Source organism: Sarcophilus harrisii, chromosome 4 (assembly GCF_902635505.1).
Source record: "Sarcophilus harrisii chromosome 4, mSarHar1.11, whole genome shotgun sequence".
In the NCBI taxonomy this organism is placed as follows: Eukaryota; Metazoa; Chordata; class Mammalia; order Dasyuromorphia; family Dasyuridae; genus Sarcophilus; species Sarcophilus harrisii.
The window spans coordinates 130,526,181-130,550,896 of NC_045429.1; the positions used below are offsets into that span (position 1 = coordinate 130,526,181).

General features: G+C 36.7%; 1 protein-coding gene across 8 annotated transcripts in view; it reads right to left on the reverse strand.

The window, feature by feature from the left end:
* MAP3K4 (mitogen-activated protein kinase kinase kinase 4) overlaps nt 1–23,668 on the reverse strand; it is a 124,289-nt gene extending 100,621 nt beyond the window's left edge. For 7 of the 8 annotated variants that reach the window (XM_031937527.1, XM_031937524.1, XM_031937523.1 and 4 more), the window contains exon 1: nt 23,226–23,665. In XM_031937527.1, the coding sequence (XP_031793387.1) occupies nt 23,226–23,362 (137 nt within the window). In that variant the 5' untranslated portion in view covers nt 23,363–23,665. Of the gene's footprint in view, nt 1–23,225 lie in introns of all 8 variants that reach the window. The other variant, XM_031937528.1, reaches the window with a different exon arrangement.
* Nucleotides 23,669–24,716: the final 1,048 nt, after the last annotated feature.

Sequence of the window (24,716 nt, forward strand, 5' to 3'; positions counted from 1 at the left end):
CAATGCCTCAAGCCTCTCTCTTTTTCCAAACTGTTTTCTACTTAACTGTTAAACAGATATTCCTTAAAGTACAGGTGCTGCTTCAGTCATTCCTCTGCTCAAGAAATTACAATGAATCCCAATTATATCTAAGATAAAATACAATCTCCCTTGCTTGTCTTTAAATTTCTCCACGATCAGATCCCAAACTACAGGCTCACTACACATTACTCTCATGTCATCTAAGTTTCAGCCAAACTGGCCCAGTTGAGGTTCCTTATACATTCATCCTTATTTTCATACTTTACAGTCTGCCATGATCAGAGTGTACTCTTTCCTCACTTTTCCTTTCTAAAATTCCTATCATCTTTCAAAACCAAGTTCAGTTAAATCAACAAGCATTTATTAAGTGCTCTACTATTTAAGTTCCATATACTATGCTAAGTGCTTAAGACAGAGGCAAAAAAAAAAAGCTTATCCCTGCTCTCAAGATCAGTCTTAAAGTTGACAATAACATGAAAATCATTATGTACAAATTATGATACATACAAGATAACCTGATAGTTCTTTAAACTTGAAGCCAGATAAGCTTAAGAGGCATAGTTGAGGAGGGGGAAGGTTTTAAGTATGAGAAATCTCCATAATTGGGATGCTTTTGTCTTCTTGTGCAAGGAAAAGCAAAGAGGCTCACTGCAAAGAGTACAATGAGGAAAGCAAGTTATATAAAGACTGGAATGGTAAGAAGAGGCTAGGTTATGAAGGATTTTAAAAGTCCAAAACAGATTTGTTTTTGAGTCTGGAGGTAACAAGGAGCCACTCTATTTACTGAATAGAAGGAATGACTTGGTAAGACTTTAGGAAGATCACTTGACAACTGAGCAGAGAATGGACTAGAGTGGGAAAAGAACTAAGGCAGGGTGACCCACCCAGATATTTAACAGTTCAGATGTGACATGATGAAGGCATGTACCAGTCTAGTGGCAGGTCAGAGGAGATGTTACAAATAGAGGAATGCCAGGATGCAGCAACTGAATTGGACATGGACAGAGAGAGTAATCAAGGATAACACCTAGGTTGTAAACCTGAATGACTTGCCTCAAGAGTAATAGGGAAGACAGGAAAAGGGAAGAGTATAAGGGAAAGATATTGAGTTTAGTTTTTGATATGTTGAACGTTCAGCATGTCTAAGAGACAATTGGAGAGGGAAGAATTATCATCTATATAGAGATGATCCTTGAATCTATGGGAACTGCTTGAAATCATTCAATATAACAGAATAGAAGAAAAAGAGGAGAGTCTAGATAGTTTTGAGCAAACCTATGGCTATTAAGCATGATAAGGATGAAGATCCAGCAAAGGAGAATTGAAAAGGAACAGACAGGTAGATAGAAGGAAAACCAAGAGAAAGCAACGACAAAAACCAAGAGAATATCAAAGAAGAGAGGATGATAGGCAATCATGTCACTTCTCTAAAATCTTCAATGGCTGCCTATTGCCTACCAACTCAAGTTCTACACTCAAGAATCTGACATTCAAGACTTCCAAAATCTGGACCCTAAAAATCATGGCATTTTTGAGCCTGAAGGAATATTACAAGTCAACTAGCCCAACATCTTCATGGTTGGTTTTTGTTGTTGTTGTGTTGCTCTCTTACAAATGAAAAAACAAAAACAAACAAACAAACAAAAAAAAAAAAAAAACCCGAGTCCAGAGAGCAATCTTATGTATATGTGTTTGAGCATGCCAAAGGTTGTAGACAGGTCAAGAAAAATGAGGGCTGAGAAAAACTTTATTTTAAATTAAGAGATCACTCAAAATTTCTTCAAGATTTTCAATCAAGTTCAATTAAGACATATCGGAGGTACAGTGATAGAGTTCAGGGTCTGGAATCAGGAAGACCTGAATTAAAATCTATTATCTGACATTTTTTCTGTGTGACCCTGGACAAGTTTGCCTCAGTTTCCTCATCTAAGGAATGAGGAAAATAATAGTACCTATTTTCCAGAGTAGCTGTGAGGATGAAATTGAGATAATTATAAAGCACGTATCACAGTACCTGGCACATAGTAAGGGCAATACAAATGTTTATTGTTACATTATTACTAAATGACAAAATCAGAAATCAAACTGCAGAAAGTTTAGAAGAAAATGAGGAGAAAGGAATATGATTTTTAAGGGCTCCTTCTTATGTGACACAGGAATGAAGAAGATGGTAGAGAAGACACCTGAGTGATGTGAGATTAGAACAGGGGAGAAGAGAACTCCTGCCTCACTTTTTTTAAGGGAAATATGAAGCAAAGTTCTTAGCTAAGAGGGTTGGAAGAAAGAAAACCATGAGAGATTTGAAGAATAACAAAGGTTAGAAAAGCCAATGTGAGAAGTAGAAGGATGAACCAATGAAGATGGTGTAAATGGACCACCTTGGCACGGTTAGGGTTCAGCTGAGATCATGTAACATAAATTTGTAGCGGGCTTAGCCAGCACACTTTCATTCTTTTCTCTAGCTTCATTAAGCAGCATGTGAGTAGGAGGGAAGGCAGCAGATGGTTGGAGTAATACAAGGGTGAGACTCGGCAGAATGAGATCTGCATCAGAACAAAGGGCCTAGTGACTCCAGAGAAGACAGAGCAGGATGGAAGTGATCCCCTAAGGAACCAAGAAGAGAAAGGGGAAAAAAGTACAAGTGCAGAACTCACAGCTCAGGAAAAATCTGAAGGGTGAGAAAAACTGAAGGTAATGAAGGATGAAACACAAATCTACAGTTAGGGATACCAATCAGAGGGAGAAGTAGAAAGACAATAGATTGTAACCTGACAGGCATTTCAGAGTTCATGAATGTGGAAGTGAAACTCTTGTGAGTGATAGCAAGTGATCCAGTGATCCCAATCAGTGGCAAGATCAGTGATATCAATTCTGTATATAGTTGAAATGGGGTGGAGGAATGGGTTATGGAAAATGAGTAAATTGAGAAATTAGAAACTAACAATATTTGAGGGAATACTGATATTTATGTTGAAATAACCTAGTATGAAAACAAGAAATGGAGAAGAGAAAAAGACTACTGGGCCAGGTACAGGCCTCACTAAAGCAAGAAAAATTTCCTGGAAGTTAGAAGACAGAATCTTGATTGGGCAATCTCAAAGGAAGAGAAATTACTGAATAATATTGGTAAAACATATATGAAGTAAAGGAAAACAAGGTCAGGAAGTAGCAATCAGAAGCAAGAAATATTCCAAATCCTCCACCATGATAGAAACACAAGTAAAAATGAAACCAGTGATAAAAAGGATGGTCAGGAAAGCAGTGTTATCAGAAGGGAGCCAGGTCTCAAGGAATACACGATGGAAATAGTGAGAAAGGAAACAATTTAAGATAAAAGCTAGTTTGTTACTTAATGAGCAGGCATTCCAGAGGGCACAGAGATAGGAGTGGGACATTGATAGGGTTGGGTTAAGGAAAAAGGGAAAAAAGGAGTAGTCAGTGGGAGATGGAAAATCAGCTTTGAACATGAGGTTCATGGTCACCAAGGAGAGAGAATGACAGGGTAGGTATGTTAATCATCAAGGAATCAAGATTCATAGGGGTTCATCCTGTGATGGCACTGTCCCAGAGCATCAGGCAGCTGTGTAGAGATGGGAAGGGGGAAGAGTCAGAACAGGAGCAGATCCATGGAATGAATACTTAGTTATCCATTCTTAGGAAGCTCCCTTCCCCTTCCCTAGCAAGTTTAGCTCAAATATAATCTCTTTCAAGAAGTCTATTTTGATGTCCTCAGTTGCTAGTGCTACAATCCTTTTGCAAATTACTTTATGTTTTATATTTCTGTTTAAGTTGTTGATTTTCATTTTTGTCTTTGTATCCCTAGTACTGGCACAAAGTAGATACTTTCTAAAAAAATTTTAAATTGAATTAAATAAAATATTTAGATACTTTTACAGGAAAATGTTTTTTGAATCAATAGTTGGATTCAATAAAATCTAGATATTAGGTTGCCATGATACCTTGAATTTCATCATTAATCCTAGTATTTTTAACATAAATTTATTCAAAACTATATAAAAGCACTTCAATCTTCCATCTCACATATTTCCATTTTTTATTAGAGTTAATCTGAAAAGAAGTCAAAAGCAACATTCCACGTAAGCAATAAAGTCACTCAGGGTCAGGTACCATTTAACCTGCTCCATTTAATTAGGACCTGGTTTCATTCTCTGTGCAAGGGGAGGGGAACTGGACTGAAAGTAGGAAAAGGATTCATGATTCATGATCAGGATTCCTTGCCATTAAGTATATTCCAGTAAGGCTCAGCTCCCTCTTTGAGCCTTCAAACCCTTCCCCTTTTATTTTTCTTTGAAAAAAGCTTTAAAAATACACAAACAAAAGAATACTTGGCTCCTAAATCTGAAGTTAGGCTTCTGGATCCTAAGAAATTTGCTACATTCTTACAGTGAACATCATATCAGAAATTGAGATTTTTAAGCAAGTACTCACTATAAAGTAAGCCAGGAATTTGATGCAAACTTCACAAATATTATATTATTTTATTTAGCAAGGCTAATTTGAGCCGAGAAATGTTTTGAACAGGATTTAATTGCAATTCAACGAGTAGTCATTGACAGATAGATCAATATAACAATTACCAGCATATAAGTAACTAACTAAAATAAAGCTCATTATGACCAGGTAACAATCACAGAATGTTTTAAACTAAATAAACATATCTTTCAACATATAAATATCAATCATAAATGTGAAATGAGCGGCTGCTTTTCCTTTAAAATTCCAATCCAGTCAGTATTTTATTAAGCACCTATTTGTGTGAAACAGTTAGATGTCATGATAGGCAGAGAACTGACTTTGGAATCCAGAAGACCTGAGCTAGAAACCTGTCTCACACACTTCTAGTTTTATGATCCTAAGCAAGTCACTTCAACTCTCCAAGTCTCAGTTTTCTCATGTGTTTAAAAGAAGGGAGTGGATTCAAAAGCATCTAAGGTCCTTTATAGCTCAAAATCTATGCTTCTAGGATACAATACTGGATGCTGGGGATTCAAAGACAAAATGAAAAATAGTCTCTACAGCCAAAAGAATGCTTGCTGTATCTAAAGGATTCAGACAGAGAAGCATGTATATATTAATTTGAAGAGAAGAAAGAGAAGACTGACAAATAGGGTAATCAAGAAAGGATTCTTTTTTTTAATTTTATTTTAGAGGCTACCAACTCATGCATTCTTTTTTTTTTTTATTTTATTTTTTTTTTTTATTTAATAGCCTTTTATTTACAGGTTATATGCATGGGTAACTTTACAGCATTAACAATTGCCAAACCTCTTGTTCCAATTTTTCACCCCTTACCCCCCCACACCCCCTCCCCTAGATGGCAGGATGACTAGTAGATGTTAAATACATTAAAATATAAATTAGATACACAATAAGTATACATGACCAAACTGTTATTTTGCTGTATAAAAAGAATCAGACTCTGAAATATTGTACAATTAGCTTGTGAAGGAAATCAAAAATGCAGGTGGGCATAAATATAGGGATTGGGAATTCAATGTAATGGTTTTTAGTCATCTCCCAGAGTTCTTTCTCTGGGCGTAGCTGGTTCAGTTCATTACTGCTCCATTGGAAATGATTTGGTTGATCTCATTGCTGAGGATGGCCTGGTCCATCAGAACTGGTCATCATATAATATTGTTGTTGAAGTATATAATGATCTCCTGGTCCTGCTCATTTCACTCAGCATTAGTTCGTGTAAGTCTCTCCAGGCCTCAAGAAAGGATTCTTAATAGATTACTTCAGTCAGGTCACTATGACAGTCTAACACAATGGACCGTGTGTTGAACATAGTTTTCACTTTCCCTTTATTGTTCAGGTGCTACGCAGAAACGAAGAGCTGACCATCTCAGCCTGCACAAATCTCCCTCTTCCAAACTTTTACATTGCTTATTTTACACAATTGTTGATTGCTTTGTATTAACATGTAATAGTTTATGCATGGCCAAATCCTACTGCGGATCAATTTTCTTGAAAGCAGAAGATAAATTCTCCTACAACCTAGCACAATCTAATCCAAAATAAGTGATCAATAAATATTAGCTGAATGAATGTGGTTTTCCACACTAGGGAAGAGATAATCCCATTATATGCTGGATGTGCTATAAAAGGGGATTCCTTTTCAAGTACAGGTTGAACTGGACAGTCTCTAAGGTCCCTTCAAACTGATGTATTATACTTTTATGAAAGAATAAAACATCAGACTATTCTCATCACTAAATGCCATATGTGTATGTATACCACTACACTCATTTCCATTCCCACAATTTTACTTACACTGTCTACTTCCACCATCATTAAAAAAAATAAACAAAACCACACACACTCCTTTGCCTATCACAATCCTCCTTTCTTGAGTTTAATCCTTAAATTCAAGATTCACCTCTTCTGGCAAGTCTTCTAAGATTTCCAATTCACAGTGACCTCTCTTAACCATCTTGTCATCAAGATCTAAATTTGGAAGTGCTCTCCCCTAAACAGCAAGCAATCTGATTATTTCTGAATGCAGGTTAAATATATACAATCCTTTTAAACCTATTTCCATATTTGTCAAGTTATGCAAGAAAAATTAGACCAAAAGCAGGGGAAAAACCATAAAAAAGAAAAATAATGTGAAAATACCATGCTTTAATCCACATTCACTCTCTACAATTCTCTCTCTAGATGTGGATGGCATTTTGCATCCTAAGTCTATTGGAATTATATTAAATCACCATATTCTTGAGAAGAGTCAAATCCATCACAGTTGATCGTCACATAATTTTGTTACTGTGCAATGTTCTCCTAGTTCTGCTCACTTCATTCAGCATCATTTTATATAATTCTTTCCAAGCTTTTCACATATCAAAACTTACTCAACTATGACGATCATATACTCAATTTCTAGTACTTTGTCATTACAAAAAGAGCTGCTACAAACATTTTTGCACATGTGAGTCCTTTTCCCTTTTTTATGATCTCCTTGGGATACAGACCCAGCAGTGAAACCGCTGGATCAAAGGGTATGCACAGTTTTATAGCCCTTTGGGCACAGTTCCAAATTGCTTTCCAGAATGACTGGATCAGTTCACATCTCCACCAACAATTCAGCAAGCATCTATCAAACATTCATTATGCGGCAAGAACTAAGGATACCAAAAGGGGGAGGAGGGAAGGCAAATAAAATTGTATCTGTACTCTTCTAATAAAAGTGACAACAAATATAAATCAATATATACAACACAAATATGCAAATAGAGGCAATGACATTGTTGTTCACTTATTCAGTCATTCATTCAGTCATCTCTAACTCTTTTTGAGTTCATGGACCACAATAGGTCAAGAATTCTAGTATTCTTCACTATCTCTTTTAGTCTGTCCAAGTTCATTCATCATTTCCATGACCCTATATATCCATCTCATCTTCTGCCATCTCCTTTTGTTGCTGGTTCCTGTACAATATAGCAAACTTTGTCCATAGTTCTTCAGATACTCTGTTATTCAGATCTAATTCCTTAAATCTATTCATCACCTCTGCTTCATATTTTTAAGTGATGTTATTTAACTCATACCTATATGGTCTGATGATTTCTCTTACTTCCTCCAATTGAAGTCTGAGTTTTGCAATAAGAAGCACATGATCTGAACTCTAGTCAGCTTCAGATCTTGTTTTAATGGATTGTATAAAGCTGCAAAATATATCACAAATATGATTTCAATATTAACTTTCTGGTGATACCCATGTACAGAGTCACCTTTTGGGTTATTGAAATAGAGTGTTTGCTATGACCAGAGAATTATCTTGACAAAACTCTATTATTCTCTGCCCCCAATTCATTTTTTACCCCCAAGGTCAAACTTGACTTATTCTAATTACCCTCTAAATTCCTACTTTAGCATTCCAATCCCCTATAAAAAAAAGTGACTTTTTAAAAATGTGTTTATTCTAATAGATATTGCAGAACTTCATAGAACTGATCAAGTTTGGCCTCTTTAACATCAGTAGTTGGAGCACAGGCTTGTATTATTACTGTGATGTTGAATAGTTTGGATTTGAGATATCTTTCTGTCATTCTTGAAATTATACCCCAGCACTCCTTTTCTCACCCTTTTATAGACCTCGAGGACTACTCCATTTCTTGTAAGAGACTCACAACACTATATATAATCATTATCAAAATTAAATCCACCTGTTCCCATCCATTTAAATTCATTGACACCCCAGGAATGGTTTCTTAAAATTAATCGAATTAAATATAATCTAATCCCCTCAAAGACTTGGAGTCCAGGGAGGTTGAGTCATTTTACTCAAGGTCACAGAGGTATAAAATATTCCAAATTCAGTATTCTTTCCACATTTATTTCTTATTCTAAATCATACAGCAGTTAAAATTTTACCACATAATTTAATATTACAAACATAAGCCTTTTCTTATTTACAGAGGCCAGACTTACACATGTTAGTAATAATCAACATTTATTAAATGAATAGTATGTGCAAAGACAAAAGTAAAAACAGACTCTACTCTAAATGAGTTTATAGACCAGAGAAAGATATGTATATGTAAATGTAAAAATAGATAAAAAAATGATGTGGAGAGAAGGAACTAGCAGTTGAGAGGTTATCAGGAAAAGCTGGAATGCTATGTGTAAGAGCAAGAGGCAAGTTGGGCACAGCATGTCTGAAGAGTAGCAATATATAATAAATAAGGCTTAGATGGGCTGGGACCCAGTTCTAAAAGATTTCAAAAAGCAAACAGAGTAGTTTATATTTGCTCCCAAAAGTAATTATGAGCCACTAGAATTTACTGAAGGAAACAGTTATATATGAGCTTTAGAGGAAAAAAAAATCACTTTGTCAGCTATGTGGAGAACAGATTGAAGTAGAGAAACATAAGGAGATCATTTAAGAAGCTGTGTGTCGTCTCCTATGTATAAAATACTTTACATACTGCACTTTATAACTTTTTGTTTGGGGTTATTGGGTTGGGGGGGGGGCGGGATTTTTGTTTTGTTTTGGCCAAGCAATCAGGATTAAGTGACTTGTCCAGGGTAACACAACTAGCAAGTATCTGATGTCAAATTTGAACTTGGATCCTCTTGACTCCAGGGCCAGTATTATTCAGTTGTCACCTAGCTGTCCCCTTGCATGTCATAGTTTTTAAAAATACTTTTTACAACATATCTCTTTTTCCTTTCAAAACAACCCTCTAGGATAGTGGTGACTTGTCACACATATCAGATGCTCCTCCCAACTCAATAAAATCCAGAGATTCCCTATTATCTCCAGGATCAAATACAATACAAATACAATCAAATACAAATACAAAATCTTTTTTTTGACATCTGAAAACCTTCACAATCTAGCTCTATTCATTTCTTACCTTTCCAGTCTTATACTTAACTCCTTATCCATGTACTCTTACATCAGCAACACTGAGCTCCTTTCCTCAACAACAACACTCCATCCCTCTGCTCTGAGAATTTTCTCTACCCCCATGACTGAAATGCTCTCTCTCCTCATGTCTGTCTATTGGCTTCCTTTAAGTCCAAATGATTTTAGTTCCTTCTTATTTATCTGCATATAGCTTGTGTTTGTGTGTGTGTGTGTGTGTGTGTGTGTATGTATTTCTTTGCCTGTGGTCTCCCACATTAGCCTCAGAGTTCTTTGAGGGCAGGGAACTGTTTTTTGCCTCTTTTTGTATTCCCAGCATTTAGCAGTGTCTGGCACATGTTGTTGTTGTTAAATAACTGACTGGGGCAAATAGGGGGCACAATGGACTTGAATTCAAATTTGACCTCAAGACATCAATTGTGTGACCCTTAATCCTGTTTACTTCAATTTCTTCATTGGTAAAATGAGCTGGAAAATGTGTCTTTGCCAAGAAAACCCCAAACAAGATCATGAAAAGTTGAACACAACTGAATGACTGAACAACAAAAATAACCTGATTCACCCTTCAGAAAGATCTTATACGTAAGGTCTCTTACTTCCTTTCCATTTTCACCCCTTATTATTGTTGCTATTTAGTCATTTTTAGTCCTATCCAAGTCTTCCCGACCCTATGGTGTTTTCTTGGCAAAGATACTGGAGTATTTTGCCATTTCTCCTTACAATTTGGCTAATTTTCTGTTTGACAAACAATTTTGTCTTACAAATATTTTTATGTCCCTTTCTTTCTCCTTTCCATTTTTTTGAGGGGGGCAATCCTCCTCTCTTGGTTAGTTTGTGAACTAAAAAAATGACCTTATCTTAGCTAATAAAATCATTATGATTTTTGATGTGAGGCTAAATGACTGAGGAGTGTTATTAACTTAAAAAATCCTTCCCAAGTATCAGAAATCTCTTTCAAAATCTCCAGAAATTGGAGAGACTTTCAGGAACTGATGCTAAGTGAAATGAGCAGAATCAGGAGATCATTATTTGTGGCAACAGCAAGATTATATGATGGTTCAATACTGATGGACATGGCTCTTCTCAACAATGAGATGATTCAAGCCAGTTCCAATGATTTTGTGACGATGAGAGCCATCTACACTCAGAGAGGACTGTGGGAACTGCATATAGATTACAACATAGCATTTTCACTTCTTTTGTTGTTGTTTGCTTGAATTTTATTTTCTTTCTCATTTTTCTTCTTTTTTTATCAGATTTTCTTGTGCAGCAAGATAAATGCATGAATGTGTATGCCTATATTCGATTTAGATATATTTTTACAATGTTTAACACATATTGGATTACTTGCTATCTAGGAAAAGGGGTGGGAGGAAGGGAGAAATTGAAACACAAGGTTTTACAAGAATCAATGCTGAAAAATTATTCTTGTATTTTTTGAAAATAAAAAGCTTCAATAAAAATAAATTTAAAAAATTTTAAAACTCCAGAAATGTCACTTTTTCTAATTAAATGTGCTTGTCCTTTATGTAACAGAATGCTAGATTATTTTTAAAATATAATTCCTGCTACTGTTTTATTATGTGTATTATTGCAATAGTAGTTTTTTTACCATTTTTTTCTTTGCAAATATCAAAGAGACACAGGAATTTAATCATCACTTTTAGACATTGTTTCCATGGGAAAATAGCTTTGAATTGTATTATCAATTTAAAAGTGGCATATTAGAGCAAAGCTGCTTCTAAACTGAGGACGATCTTTTCAGTATTTAACTTTCCTGGAAGACATTCCCTTATCCAAAGTATGACTAGACTAAGACAAAAGGAAGAAAGAAAATATTCACAACTTTCTAGGCTTAGTATGAAATCTGATAAAACAAATAAATTCCATTTCTGAATGATGAAATTTAGCTTTTTTTCCCACTGAGATTACTTAAGTATATGCAAGATCTGAAACAATCAGTAATAATCAATAATAGGAACAGGCATTTCAGCAGCCAAACAAACTAGCTGAATCTAAGTGGTTATTCTACTTTACATTGAAAATGATCGTACATTTAAATACCAAGTCATAATACAATAATAGGAGAAAAAATAGAAATCCTATATAAGAACCCTTAAAAAGTTTTCTTTTGGGGGACAGCTAGGTAGAGGTGGATAGAACACCAGCCCTGAAGTCAGGAGGACCTGAATTCAAATCTGATCTCAGACACTGTGTGACCCTGGGCAAGTCACTTAACCCCAACTGCCCCAGGGAAAAAAAAGTTGGTTTTTTTTTTTTTTGGTCAGTGAAATTAGCACCAGAAAAATTGATAGGAAATATACCAAGTAAGAAGGTGAACAGTCTAGACACAAGATTGTGGAAACTCATTAAGAGGGGCTAACTTTAATAACTAGGGTTTTCCTTAAAAGTAGGAAATGGCATGTTCTAAGCATGCTTTATAAAAGTTAGCTATTGTTACTGCTATTATCACCTATTTGAATGGTTCCTTAATACTGTCTAGCACCTCAAAAATCCTAATTTGGCTCCAAAACCCAGCCCCAAATCCTACCTCTGTAAGTATCCCCGACCTGGGACTAAAGTGATGTTTCCTTCTGCTAAATTAAAATTGTAATTATCTCATCTTTAATTAATTGAATTAATCACTGATCTACTATTCTACTTTTGACTTTATCATTTAAATATCTTCTTATTATATAATTGGGGGGGGGGGGGAGGAAGGGTAGCTTAGTTTTCCAACTAAATTAAAAGTATCTTGAAGAAAGGTCATGTTATGTAGCTCTCTATATCCTCCAAATCAAGACAAACTTTTTCCACCTGAAACCTCTTTGTCTGACCATGTTTTTCCCCTCTTGAAAAAAACTCAGTTTTCTATTACCTCTAGGATCAAATATAAATTCCCCTGGTATTTGGAATCCATCACAATATATGTCCCTAACATATATATTACTCCCGTTTACATATTCTTTGTTAGCAAAACTGGCTTTCTAACTATTCCTCTCATGACACAGCATTTCTCTCCCCTTTTCATGTCTTTAAGCAGGCCACGATCCATGGCTGGAACACTTTTGATGTTCCTCTTTTGATGAGTGCCTTTTAGAATCTTAGTTTCCTTTAAATCACAACTCAAAAGCCATCACCTACATGAAGCCTTTAAGAATCCACAAACTACTTGCATAGCTAAATGTATTGTATTTACCTATATGTGTACTGCAATGCTTCTCCAACGGTTTTGCTTATGGCTTAAAGTTCTTTCAATATTTAAGTTAGAAAAATTAAGTTCTTAGCAGTTAGCTCTCTAAATCCATTAATTGGACCCAGTAATTCCTATACCTTTTCTTTCCTCTCAGCATTTGTTTCCTTTACCCACATGCATGAAGAGGAAGTAGCTTTGTACCTATTTGAAGATTTGCTTCTGCTAAAGAATTGTAGAAGGAAGGAGTTTCAAGGCTTATATGCTATGGTTTACTTTCTTAAACAGGGCAAAAGCTCCTTCAGGACAAAGATTTTCACTTCCATCTTGGTATCACCAAATCTAATAATGTCTAGAAGAAAGTAGGAACTGTTGATTAAAACTGCAGAGGCAAATTCAAACCAGAGATAAGGAAAAATTTCCTAACAATTAGAACTATAGGTTGTCTTACTAGACAGTGAATGACCATTTATGAGGGATGCTCACCCAAGACTTTTTCCACATTTCACTAAATTCTTCACATCTATTGTTTCTTATTGCACAGTAATACTTTACCAATTTATTCAGCCACTCCCCAATCACTAGACATCCATTTTGTTTACAAGACTTTACAGCCACCAAAAAGGAAGATGGCATTTGATCAACATTCAAATTCAGGTCTTTTTTCATCAAACAATGTAGAAATGTACTCAGTACTGCACTGGTTGATACTCAAAAAAAAAAAAAAAGTAAAATAAAATAGTTTAGTTTTGCAAGTTTAATTCCGAGAAGAGAAAATGGAATAAGATTACATCTTTGTTTCTATGATTAAAGGTAAAAAGCAATAGTTACTTGTTTCTCCCCCAGTGAGATGAGAACTTTCCTCTAAGTATAAAGACATCCTGTAATTCTTTTTAAAGCCAGGAAGACTATATTAGTAATTCACATATTAGCATATTCTTTTTTAAAATTAGGGTATGAAGAGAAGGTAACAAAAAACCTACTGAGAGAAGCTCCTTTGAGGGCAGAGACTTTTCATTTTATTTTTATATCCCAGATATCTAGCACAGAGATTGAATGATAAGAGGGATTCTGGTTCAAATACTCATTAGACTAAACCCAAAGGGAAAAGGAAGCATAATTTGGAGTTCTTTCTAATACACCATGTTCCCATTATCCTCCTTATATTTAGCACTTCTAAGAAATAAAAATATATTTGAGTCTGGCTTTTACATCAAATAGTCAAGTGACTTTTTCCAAGTCTTATGACTTTTCTGAGTCTTAATTTTCTGATTGGTAAAAATGAATATGATACTTGTGACCCTTTGGGGGGTTTTCTTGACAAAGATACTGGAGTGGTTTATCATTTCCTTCTCTAGTACATTTTACAGATGAGGAAACTGAGGCAAGCAGGGTTAAGGACAAGCTAGCATATACCAAAGGCTAAATACTGTGCCAGATACTGTGCTAGGAACAAGGCTTATAACAAATCAAAAATGAAACAATTCCTACCCTGGAAGAGTTTATTCTTTCCCCATTTAACAGATGAGGAAACTGAGACTTAGAGAGTGACTTACCCACAGTAATACAATTATTAAGAGTCAGAGGTCAAATAGTCCAAGATCCACTGACTCCAAGGTCAGCAGGCTCTCCCATTATATCATATCAATTTTGGCAATTATTTTGGAATAATAAAGCAAACCATAGAAATATTACTTTAAAATTAAACATTTTCTAAAGAAATCAGTGAAAAATAAAAAAATAAGTGATAGTCTTCAGTTTCCTAATCTATATTTCATATTGTGTTCTACAAAATATTGAGTTTTTCGCAAAAAATAAAGAAAAAAAGTTGGCAATTGTGAACAAGCATATACAGCAAACCTCTCTGTTTTGCTGTCTTTGTTCCATACAATACAAGTATTCTGCTGATAAAGAACAAAAAACTAGTAGATAACAATCCCATGAACAAAAAATTGACTTACCACTTTAGAAGCAATCATCAAACATAGATCTAAAGATGAATTACTTAAAATGCATTTGAAGAGTTCTTTGTCAATCAGTGTTCTTTCATAGCCTTCATTTGAGATTTTTAAAAATCCAACTATTTTATCCAGTTTATTGCTTATCCAAAAATCATAAGGTTTAAGGAGTTAAGACAAAAGTGTTAATAATCCAGGTCCTGAAAACATAACAAACATCCACAAATCCCTCTTCCATGCATTCTAAAGTCCATCCAAAATTGCCTGCTACCTCACATATAAAACTTAACCTGCCATTTCCATGTGTCTATACTGGCTGTTCCCCACACCTGAAATGTTCTCCCTTTTCACATCTATCTCTTAGAATCTATCTTCCTTCAAAACTTGACTCAAACATCATCTTTAAGATACCTTGCCAGTACTTCCTACTTTCCCCCTCTTACTAGTGATTGTCTCTCTACAGTTTCCTTCCATTTCTACTCTACATGCATTTTGTGTGTCCTGCTTGTATCTTTATTAGAATATAAACTTCTTTAGGTCAGTAGACTTTTTTAAACTCATTCTGTATATTTCCAATGTTGGAATAGTGGTTGAGTAAGTGCACAATAAATGCTTTATTGATAGTTCAAATACCAAATCCTAGATGCAGAAGTTCAAATATATAATAATCAAATCCAATTTGATTGTTTCTAGTGATCCCAACAAATGTTAGCTTACAATTTTAAAAAATAGTTCCAATATTGTAACAAAATTTAAACTGCATTAAAAAAAGAAAATGTAAAAGAATTTGATTTTAATGCAAAATAGTGAATTAAAATGAATTAAAGAAAAAAAATCATTTGTTAAGTAAACCGATAACAAAAACTGTCATAAAGCATATTACAAGATGAACTATCATATACAATAGTGTTTCAAATTACAAAATACCTGATAGCAAACAACCACATCCTCCTTACTACAATATGACAAAATAATTTGTTGTTCAGAAGAAAATTCCTATGAAAATTTTTTGATCCAGACCTGGATTTTCAATGGTGATGGAAACTCTCCCTGAGGAAATTTCTTTACCAAAGCAAACTAATACCACCTTTACAACTGACAGTCAAACAGTTGGCCAAAAAAAGTACATATATTATAAAATCAGTCTATATGACTCAATGCTATTAGTAATGGGCATTTAAAACATCATTATTACAGCCACACCACAAACATGGAATTAAAATCAACCTGTATTTCACAATTAAATGCTTAAATATAGGCACTATATAAAAGTTACCAAACACTATAGACAGATAAACAGATAGATGGACATAATAATTTGTTTTCATGGACCATAAGTATCAGGGAAGGGGGACTGTATAGTGTTCAAGGAGAATTAGTGGGTTAACAGATGTGAGTTACTAGAGACTTGAGTCAACAAAACTAGACAAGGTAAGGAAGGTGTGAGCTGAAAATGATGCCCAATCCACAATATAAAAAATCCACCAGTAACACAATCAAAAGACCAAAGCTACCAATCCATTAAAAGAAAAAGACATCTAGTTATTAGGGCTAAGGAAACAAATATGATTTAATTCTAGAGACAAGGGATCCAAACCCAAGAGTCAGGAGAATATTATGGAAGAGCAGTACTTCCAATAATGATCATTTGCTTTACTTAAAAGTGAGTCATGTTATGGCAATGCAGGGGCGCTCCAATTCAACAAGTATGTATTAAGCACCTACCACAGACAAATTCAGGTGAATGCAATCAATGCATCTGCAAATTCAGCCAAGACATTTCACACTATTAGCTAGCTACTAATCCCTTACAAAAATGATAATAATGACAGCTAAAATTTATATAGCACCTACTATGTGCCAGAAAGACATTGTGCTAAATATTTTAAATTTATTATCTCATTTAATCCTCACTATAACCGTGGCAGATAGGTGCTATTATCATTCCCATTTTACAGATAAGGAAACTGAGGCAAACACAGGTTAAATGACTTGCCCAATGGATTACAGCTAGTAAATGTCTGAGGCCAAACTTAAACTCTTTCTTACTCCAGGCCTGGTGATCTATCTATTATATCAATTAGCCACTCAAAGTGAATGCTCAACAATTTTATCAATTTATATTTTTATAAATATAATTTATTATTTAATATTTTATCAACTTTCTATCATATGAAACAAAAAGAAAAAAAGATTGGCAATTATAGTTATTCCCAAAAGTGACCACAGTGGGAAATGTAATCTACCCACAAATATTTATTAAGTTCCTACTATCTGTTAGGTCTAAGAGCAGATTCTGAAAATAAAAAAGCAAAATGTTCACAAAATAAATACAAAATGATTTTGAGGGGTGAAATACTAGCAGCTAGGGAGATTAGAAAAGACTTCATATAGACTCTGCACTACAGATTCTAAGAAATAAAGGTAAGAAAAAAGTGTACTCCAGTACTGAGGGAAGATAGCCATCTTTTATGAACCACAGAGAGAAGATATTGTGTGGTAGAGGTTAGGGCAATGTACTGTGAAAGGTTTAAATAAGAAACAGGAATTCATATTTTATCCTAAAGGTAAAACAGAGCCACTGGAGTTTGCATAGGGGAATAATATGGTCACCTTTGTACTATAAAAAGAAAAATCATGTTGGTAGCTTGTTGAAGAATAGGTTAGAAAGGGGGGAAATGAGGCAATTCTAGCAATTTTAATCAAATATTTTAAAAATTAAGTCAATTTAAACTATTAAGCATTGATTTTTCCCCTCTCCTGGCTTCCTTCAAATCTCAACTAAAAACCTCTGCAAGCCTTTCCAAATCCCCTTAATGATACTACCTTCCTTCTGGATTATCTCCCATTCACCCTATATCAAACTGTTTGCACATGGTTGTTTGCATGTGGTCTCCCCCAATCTACTGTGAGACCCTTAAGGGTTTCTGTCTTTCCTGGTATCCCCAACTCCTAGGTGCTGGGCACATAGTCCTTAATAAATGCCAGATGACCAAAAGAAACACACATCTTCTCCAAGAAACTATCTCTGACTCACCCCCATCCCCAAGCAGTAAACCAGTCAACAAACATTTATTAACAACCTACTATGTGCTAGGTACTACGTTAAATATTAGGAATTCAAAGAGAGGCAAAAGACACTCATTGATCTCCTATAATTCCGTCTAATGGAAGAAACAAACAAAAAACTAGTAACTACGCATAAACTACATACAGGAAAAATTGGAAATAACAGAAGGAGGGTACTAGGATTAAGAGGGATTGGGAAAGGCTTCCTGTAGAAGGAGGGATTTTAGCTGAAACTCAAAGGAAGTCAGGGAAGTCAGTAGGTAGAAAAGGAGAGTATTTCAAGTGTGGGAGGCAGCCAGTGAAAATACCTGGAGCTGGGAGTTACATGGTCTTGTTCAAGGAACAGCAAGAAAACCAGTGTTACTAGATCTCTCTCAGACCTCAAATGGTACCGCTTCATAACTCGAAAGTCCTTATTCAATATTATGTATTAATGCTGTATTTCTATTGGTATTTTATCTTCCTAACAGATAATAAATGTCTTGAAAATAGGAACTATATCTCATCTAAGCACTGTGCCTTGCTCCAATGACTAGCATAGATTTGTGAAAGATATATTCATGACCTTCTTTAGGGTTTCTTCTTGTTAACTTTTGCTTTATAGATTGATGACAAAATATTCTTATTCTCCAGATTTGGTTTCAAAAGATTAGGAGTGGAATGGAATTGTAGCCATTCATCTTGTCAAGACTAGGAAAAAAAGATCACATGGTGGAAAGAGCATAAACTTTTGAATCAAAGGTCTGGGTTCAAATCTTAGCTCAAAACTAGCTGTATGCATCTCGGGACAATTCACTCAATTTCTCTAGGACTCAGCTGCTTCATTTGAAAAGTGAGGTGACTAAAGAAATATTAATCTCTAAAGCCTTTCCCAAGTATTAATACTACAATATGTTAATTGGCTCATTCAAAAAGGTGAGGGCAGAAATTCAAGAAAACCGTCTAAGAGTGGGGAAAAAAGGCAGCTGGTTTCTGCCTCCAGGATGGCAAAAATTTGCATTCAATAAGCTTCAAAAGTTGTTTTCTTCCTGGAATTTTTTCCCCCCAACTCCCCATTTGTAGGTGACAACTTTGGGTCTCTGATAAATTCCAAAATGCTAAAAAAAAAAAAAAAAAAAAAAAAACTTTATTTAAAACATGTCAAAATAAATTCAATTAACATAATTCTATATTCAATAAATTCTGATATAATAGTCAATAATTTCTTATTAACTTATTCCCTCACCAGGATTACAAAGATGGATTACCAGATCTGACTAATTTGGGATACACATTAAAGTGTGAGTGACAGTTGAAGGGAGAGTGATAAAGTGGAATGATCACTTGGATGTATAGTCTGAAAAAATGGGTTCTAGTTATGCCTCTACTACTAATTAGCTAATTTAGGCAAGTCCCAACCTCTCAGTATTTCACTTTCCTTCATCTGTAAAATTAGGGGTTTGGACCAGTCAAACACTAAGATCCCTTCCAGCTCTAAAATTCTATGATTCTATAAATTAAACTAGTGAATTTGTAATTATTTTATTAATATACTATACTCATAAATCTTAATATACTCAACAATAAATTTTATTAGCAAACTAAATAATACATAGATGTTCATTTCTAAATTAACAAAATGACCATAAGACAATTTTAAATGTCTACCCTAATTTCCTTCTCAAAAACTTTTCTTCCTTAGTCTCTCCAAAATTCCCTAATTTTCAATACATTTTATGTCTCTGCGTCAGTGATCTTTTAATAAACCAAATTCAATAAACCTGTAAAGTTCAAGGGGCCACCCTTGAATGTGCCAACATTGTATAATTGAAAATTACAGAAAGTACAATTGAAAATTTAAAATGTGACCAACTGAATACTTAACTCTTAAAAAAACAATATAGTTTATCTGTGGTATAGGCAAAGGTGGTAGTATTTTATAAACATTTGACATTCAAATGATACACCAAACATGTTACTTATGCCAAAGCATGACAAATGAATACGTTTTTACAAAGTAACAAAAATTATTTTTATTTTTTCATCTAAAACTAAATCACTAAGAATTATTGAATACAAGCTACATTCTATACTATACATGAATGAGAGATCTTAGAGGAATAGATACAAATCAAATGTTGTGTCAAATATATATCATTCATAAGAGTGTTCCTATTAAAATTAAAGCAGATTCATGCATGCCTAATTAATGAAAAAGAACTAATGAAAAAAGATTAACATAAATATCAATGTAGGTTTTTGAGGAATATTTTTGTAGCAAATACCTCATATTTAAAAATTTTTTAAAACAAAGTTTTATCTCTAAGTGACCAGTAAGATTTTTATTGTAAGACATGAAATTATAGTTGCAGTTTTAGTAACAATTAGGTCTAAATCAAATTTCACCTAAATTTGATTTAAATTTAAAGAACAACGTCCATAAGCTGATTTGTCCTTTCCCTTTGTCACCTTCTCAAAACAAAGTAACTTGAAACAGAAAAGCAACATGTGAAAACATCTATGTTTGACATACTTCCTCTCCCCCTTAGCCTAAGCTTTTTTTTAAAAAAGCACATACATAGATTTCATTGCCCTAATGATGGCAAATGTTAAAGTATTTATCAGCTATATCTCCTAGTGAGATGAAAAGATCACATAAAAATAATTTGTTAAAAAAAAATCAATCAATGAGAAGGGACATTTTTATAGTTCATCAAGCTTTATGAAGTATTTTTCATCTATTTCATTTAAACTTCACAACAACTCTATGAAGTAATCTGATCACAACATTAATTTTTATTCACAGGTAAAGAACCAATGTTAAGAATGTTAAATGACTTGCCTACAATTATGCAGCCAGAATTAGTAAATCACTTTCCTCAACAGAAAAGCTGAGAAACTGGCAACATGACATCTAAAGGTATTATATCCGTGTCTTTCAAAAGAATCCAGGAAGAACTTTGCATATAAGAAGCAAGAAACCAAGAGTATCTTTTTGCATCTGATCCTACGAAATGTCAATTGAAGAAACAATTGACAATATAAAATTCAACAAGTACCTCAAAACTTTCAATCAAATCCTGGTAATAAAGAGGTGGAATGTCTAGTCATTAGACAAAGTCCTCTTGTTCTCACTGTGGTCACCACTCTAGACAGCCTACAGCCTATGATGTCTAAACCATACCCCAAAAAGAAATTCCCAACTCATATCATATTCCATGTCCCATCTCCATGCCCAACCTCCTCAACTCGGCTTTAGGTTTCCTTCCAAACTCATTTCAAATACCCTAGAGGCAGCTAGATGGCTCAGTCAACAGTTACAGGTTGGGCGTCAGAAACACCAGGGTTCAAATGCAGATTCAGACACTTCCTAGTTGATTTTCCTTATTTCACTAAAGTGTGTCAAAGAAATGAATAGTGACCCACACAAATCCATCTTTGTCCACTGAATCGCAAGCAATACAAATAACTGACCTATAAATGTCATAGTTGAGGCAGCCAGGTAGTACAACAGATGAAGTGTCAGACCTGGAGTCAGGACTTCAAATCAGACCCCTGACACCTAATAAGCCCAGTGACCCTGAACAAGTCTTTTATAAAATGGGAATAGTAATCACACCAATCTATCTGAGGTTTTCGTGGAGATCAAATGGGATGATGGTAAAGCATTTTGCAAACTTTATAGCACTTTATGAATGCTATTTTTAGTTCTTTAACATATGTGAAAGAATTTTATATAAGTTTCGCAAAAAGTAGGATTATAAATGCAAACCTCACTTAAACTCCAGCATTAGCCACTAAACCATTTTTTATTTTATTCCTAACTAAAACTACTCCATCTTCCCCCCTTGTATTTTTACTTCTTGAGACAGGAAAGGGGGGAAAAAAAGGATCCTATTACCTGTTTCTGCTCCATTATGTCGTCAAATTAATCTTCCTAAAACTAAGATCAGACTATGTCATTTCTCTTTCCCTTTCCCTTCTCTTCCATAGAATAAACTCCTGAGACTCCCTATTACCTTTAGGCTCTTTTAGGAAGTCAAAGCCCTTCAAAAACCAGAATCCCCCATCATACCAGGCAATCCAAAGGCTGATTTCCCTGCAGTTATTCCCACAGGTCACTAGATCTGAAGGCTCTGGGCATTTTCAATGGTTATTTGCTATGCCCAGAATACTCTTCCCTTCATCAACTCCTCCTGTCTTCCTTAGCTTCCTTCAAAGAGCAGCTAAAATCTTCTATTTTACAAGAGGGCTTTCTATTATCTCCAATTTATTCTTTATATATCTTGTTTGTTCCAAGTCGTTTTTCATGTACTCTCCCAACAGATCATTATCTCCTATAGGGGAGAGACCTTGCCTTTTCTTTATATCCCCAGTACTTAGCAAAATTCCTAGCACACAGTAAGCCCTTAAAAACTGTTTCTTCACTTGAAATAACAAGCATAGACAGAATAAGTGAAGTATTTGCACCGTGGAAGACAGGGGGCAGTACTTCGAAAATTCATTCCAGTTGCAAAGCAAAAAGAGGAGGATACTTGAATATGCAAGCAAAGGTACAAAAGCAAAAAGCAAATAGTTTGTTTCTTAAAACAGTACTGAGTTTAAATACTCCATTGTAGTCTCATTCCAAGGCTTAATTGTGGCCTGGAGATGACCCTGAGCGCCAGCTACGAGCAAGCTCCGGCAGGTCCTACTTCAGTACAGCTCTCAAAAGAGCCGGCCTAGCTAAGTTCGAGACAATCAGACCCATAAAGTTGGCCACCAGGTGATGAACTTTATTTTTGGAAATCCATGCATGGAGGAGTTAAGCCCTTCTCCGTATTGAGAGGGTATACGAATGGATTTTTTTTTAAAGATTTTGATGCACGGAAGAGTTCATGAAATGTCTCTCCCAGCAAAAAAAAAAAAGCAAGAACTCAATATCCTCACTAATGAATCCCAGTAAGTGGTGAGTAGAAGGTTACACATTCATCCCAAACTCGGCTTTGGTGTTCATGCCCGGGCATAAAAGTTGCGTGACATTATACCAGTTCGTTTGCTTACTCCGCCGTCAAAGCACAAAAGGCCCCAGTCTCAATGCTGACGGCAGGATACTCGAGAGGAAAAAAAAATTAAGAAAAAAAGGCTAGACTGACTTGTCCCGCGGACTGCGGGCTCCCCGGGGGAGGCAAGCAGGGTGCGCCCGAAGTAATTCACAAAGTGAAGGCGAGAGAGAATAGGCAACCCATTCCCTTGCAGACCCATCTGCTGCCTCGGAAAGCAGGGAGGGGGCGGGGAGGGCGCCGCGGGAGTGAGGGCTTTCTTCCTTTGGTAGAAGGGCGAAGCCCACTTTTTAGAAGCGCCCCCGGGAAGAAGAAAGCGTTTGCCCTCTCCCCCCCTCCCCGCCCAGGACCGGACTCCTGCACGCCCGGCGGTGCTAAGAATGCGGGGCTGAGGAGCAGGCTGCGCCGAGCCCGGCGGACCTGCAGCACCTGAGCGGAGGGGCGACCCCCAGCTCCCCGCATGCCCTGGTGACCTGGCGGGAAGCAACAGCTGCAGCCGCCCCCGCCTCCTCCAGCTAGAGCCCGGGCAGGGGCTGAAGGGGCTGCTCTCGTGCTCCCGCCGCAGTCCTTACCTCGCCGCCTGGCAACCCTCCAGCTGCAGCGGCAGCTCCGGCGGCGGCGGCGGCGGCCCCTCCATGGCGTTGGCGGCGGCGGCGGCGGCTCCTGCGGGAGGGGAGACCAGCTCGGGAGCTGCGACTGCCTCTCTCATCCGTGCACCGAGCCCGGCATGGCGGCGGCGAAAGCGGGGCTGCAGCCGGGCTCAGACGAGGGCAAGCACGGGGGCCGGGAGGCTTGCTGGACGCCGTCTCCGCCTTTATCCGGCGGCGGGAGCCCTCCGGCCCGGGAGCGTCTGCGCCGCGGCCATCTTGGAAACGGCGACCAGCCGAGAGAGAACCCGGCTACGGCGGGCGTCAAGGGACAAGCCTCCCGAGGGCGGCGACGCGGGCGGCTGCTGCGGGCTCTGGAATTCCGCGGGGCGGAGAAGACTACCGAGGAAGGGAGGGGCAAAGAGGAGGAGGCGCAGGGCGGGCGGGGGAGGGGGTTCGAGGCGGGGGGCGGAGGGGCGCGAAGCTGCCCAGTCTTCAGCCCCGGGAGCTATCCTTCACAGCAGCACCGCTGCGGAGGATGCTAGCACAGCGTGCCGGGTGTCCCGGGGAGCTCGGATCCGGGTGGCCAGGCTTCCCGGCCCACGCTGGTCACTTTCAGTAATCTACAAGGGAGGAAGGAGGTGATGCAAGCCCGAATGCAGCGGGATACTCATTTAGTCGTCTGATTGCCCAGTTGCAGTCGCTCTGCCTTGTGGATGGTGGAATGCCATCCAAGGGGAGCTCGTCTACAATATCATCACCACGTTTCCCGACTAAGGTGTCATTTTAGATGCAAACACTTGAAGGAAAGTAAGGGGCGACCTTGCCACGGTATATTAAGTCACGCTTGCTCCTTGAGAAGTTTCAAGGCATTTGCAGAGTTCAGCAAATTAAGCCTCATCACACCTACAGATGGCAGATTCCCCCCAACTTACAGCCAGGGAAAGTGAAGTCTACATCACCCAAGTTCCCAGCTGAGTGTGAGGCAAGCAAGGGTGGAGCCGGTTGGGCTGAAGTCATCGGCATAAATCTGCTCCAAAGCGGGGTATTGGAGAAACGATTTTAAACTGATACCCGGGGGAATTAAAAATGCGTGCCATCACCCGAGGTTATTAAATGAATCCGAGTAAAGGCCCCAAATAAAAAACACTGATACCGGATCCACTGATGCACTATAGAACGGTGATTCAGAGCAGAAAGATAAAGTTGCCCAAGATGATTTCAGAGCATTTTGCAGAAATTCTACAGTTCAGACACGACGATGAATATTTAAAACATTTTTTAATCACCCAGTTAAACATTTAAAAGAACTTTTTTTTTATTTTTTTATTTCTGGTTTGGGAAAATTCTGCACTTCCGAAAAAATTTTAATTTTAAAATTTTCTTGTTTTAACATTCGCTGAATTTTACATACACACCGATCTCTTCTCACTCCCAAAAAATGTTTTTTAAAAAGAGAGAAGAAAAAAATCAGCA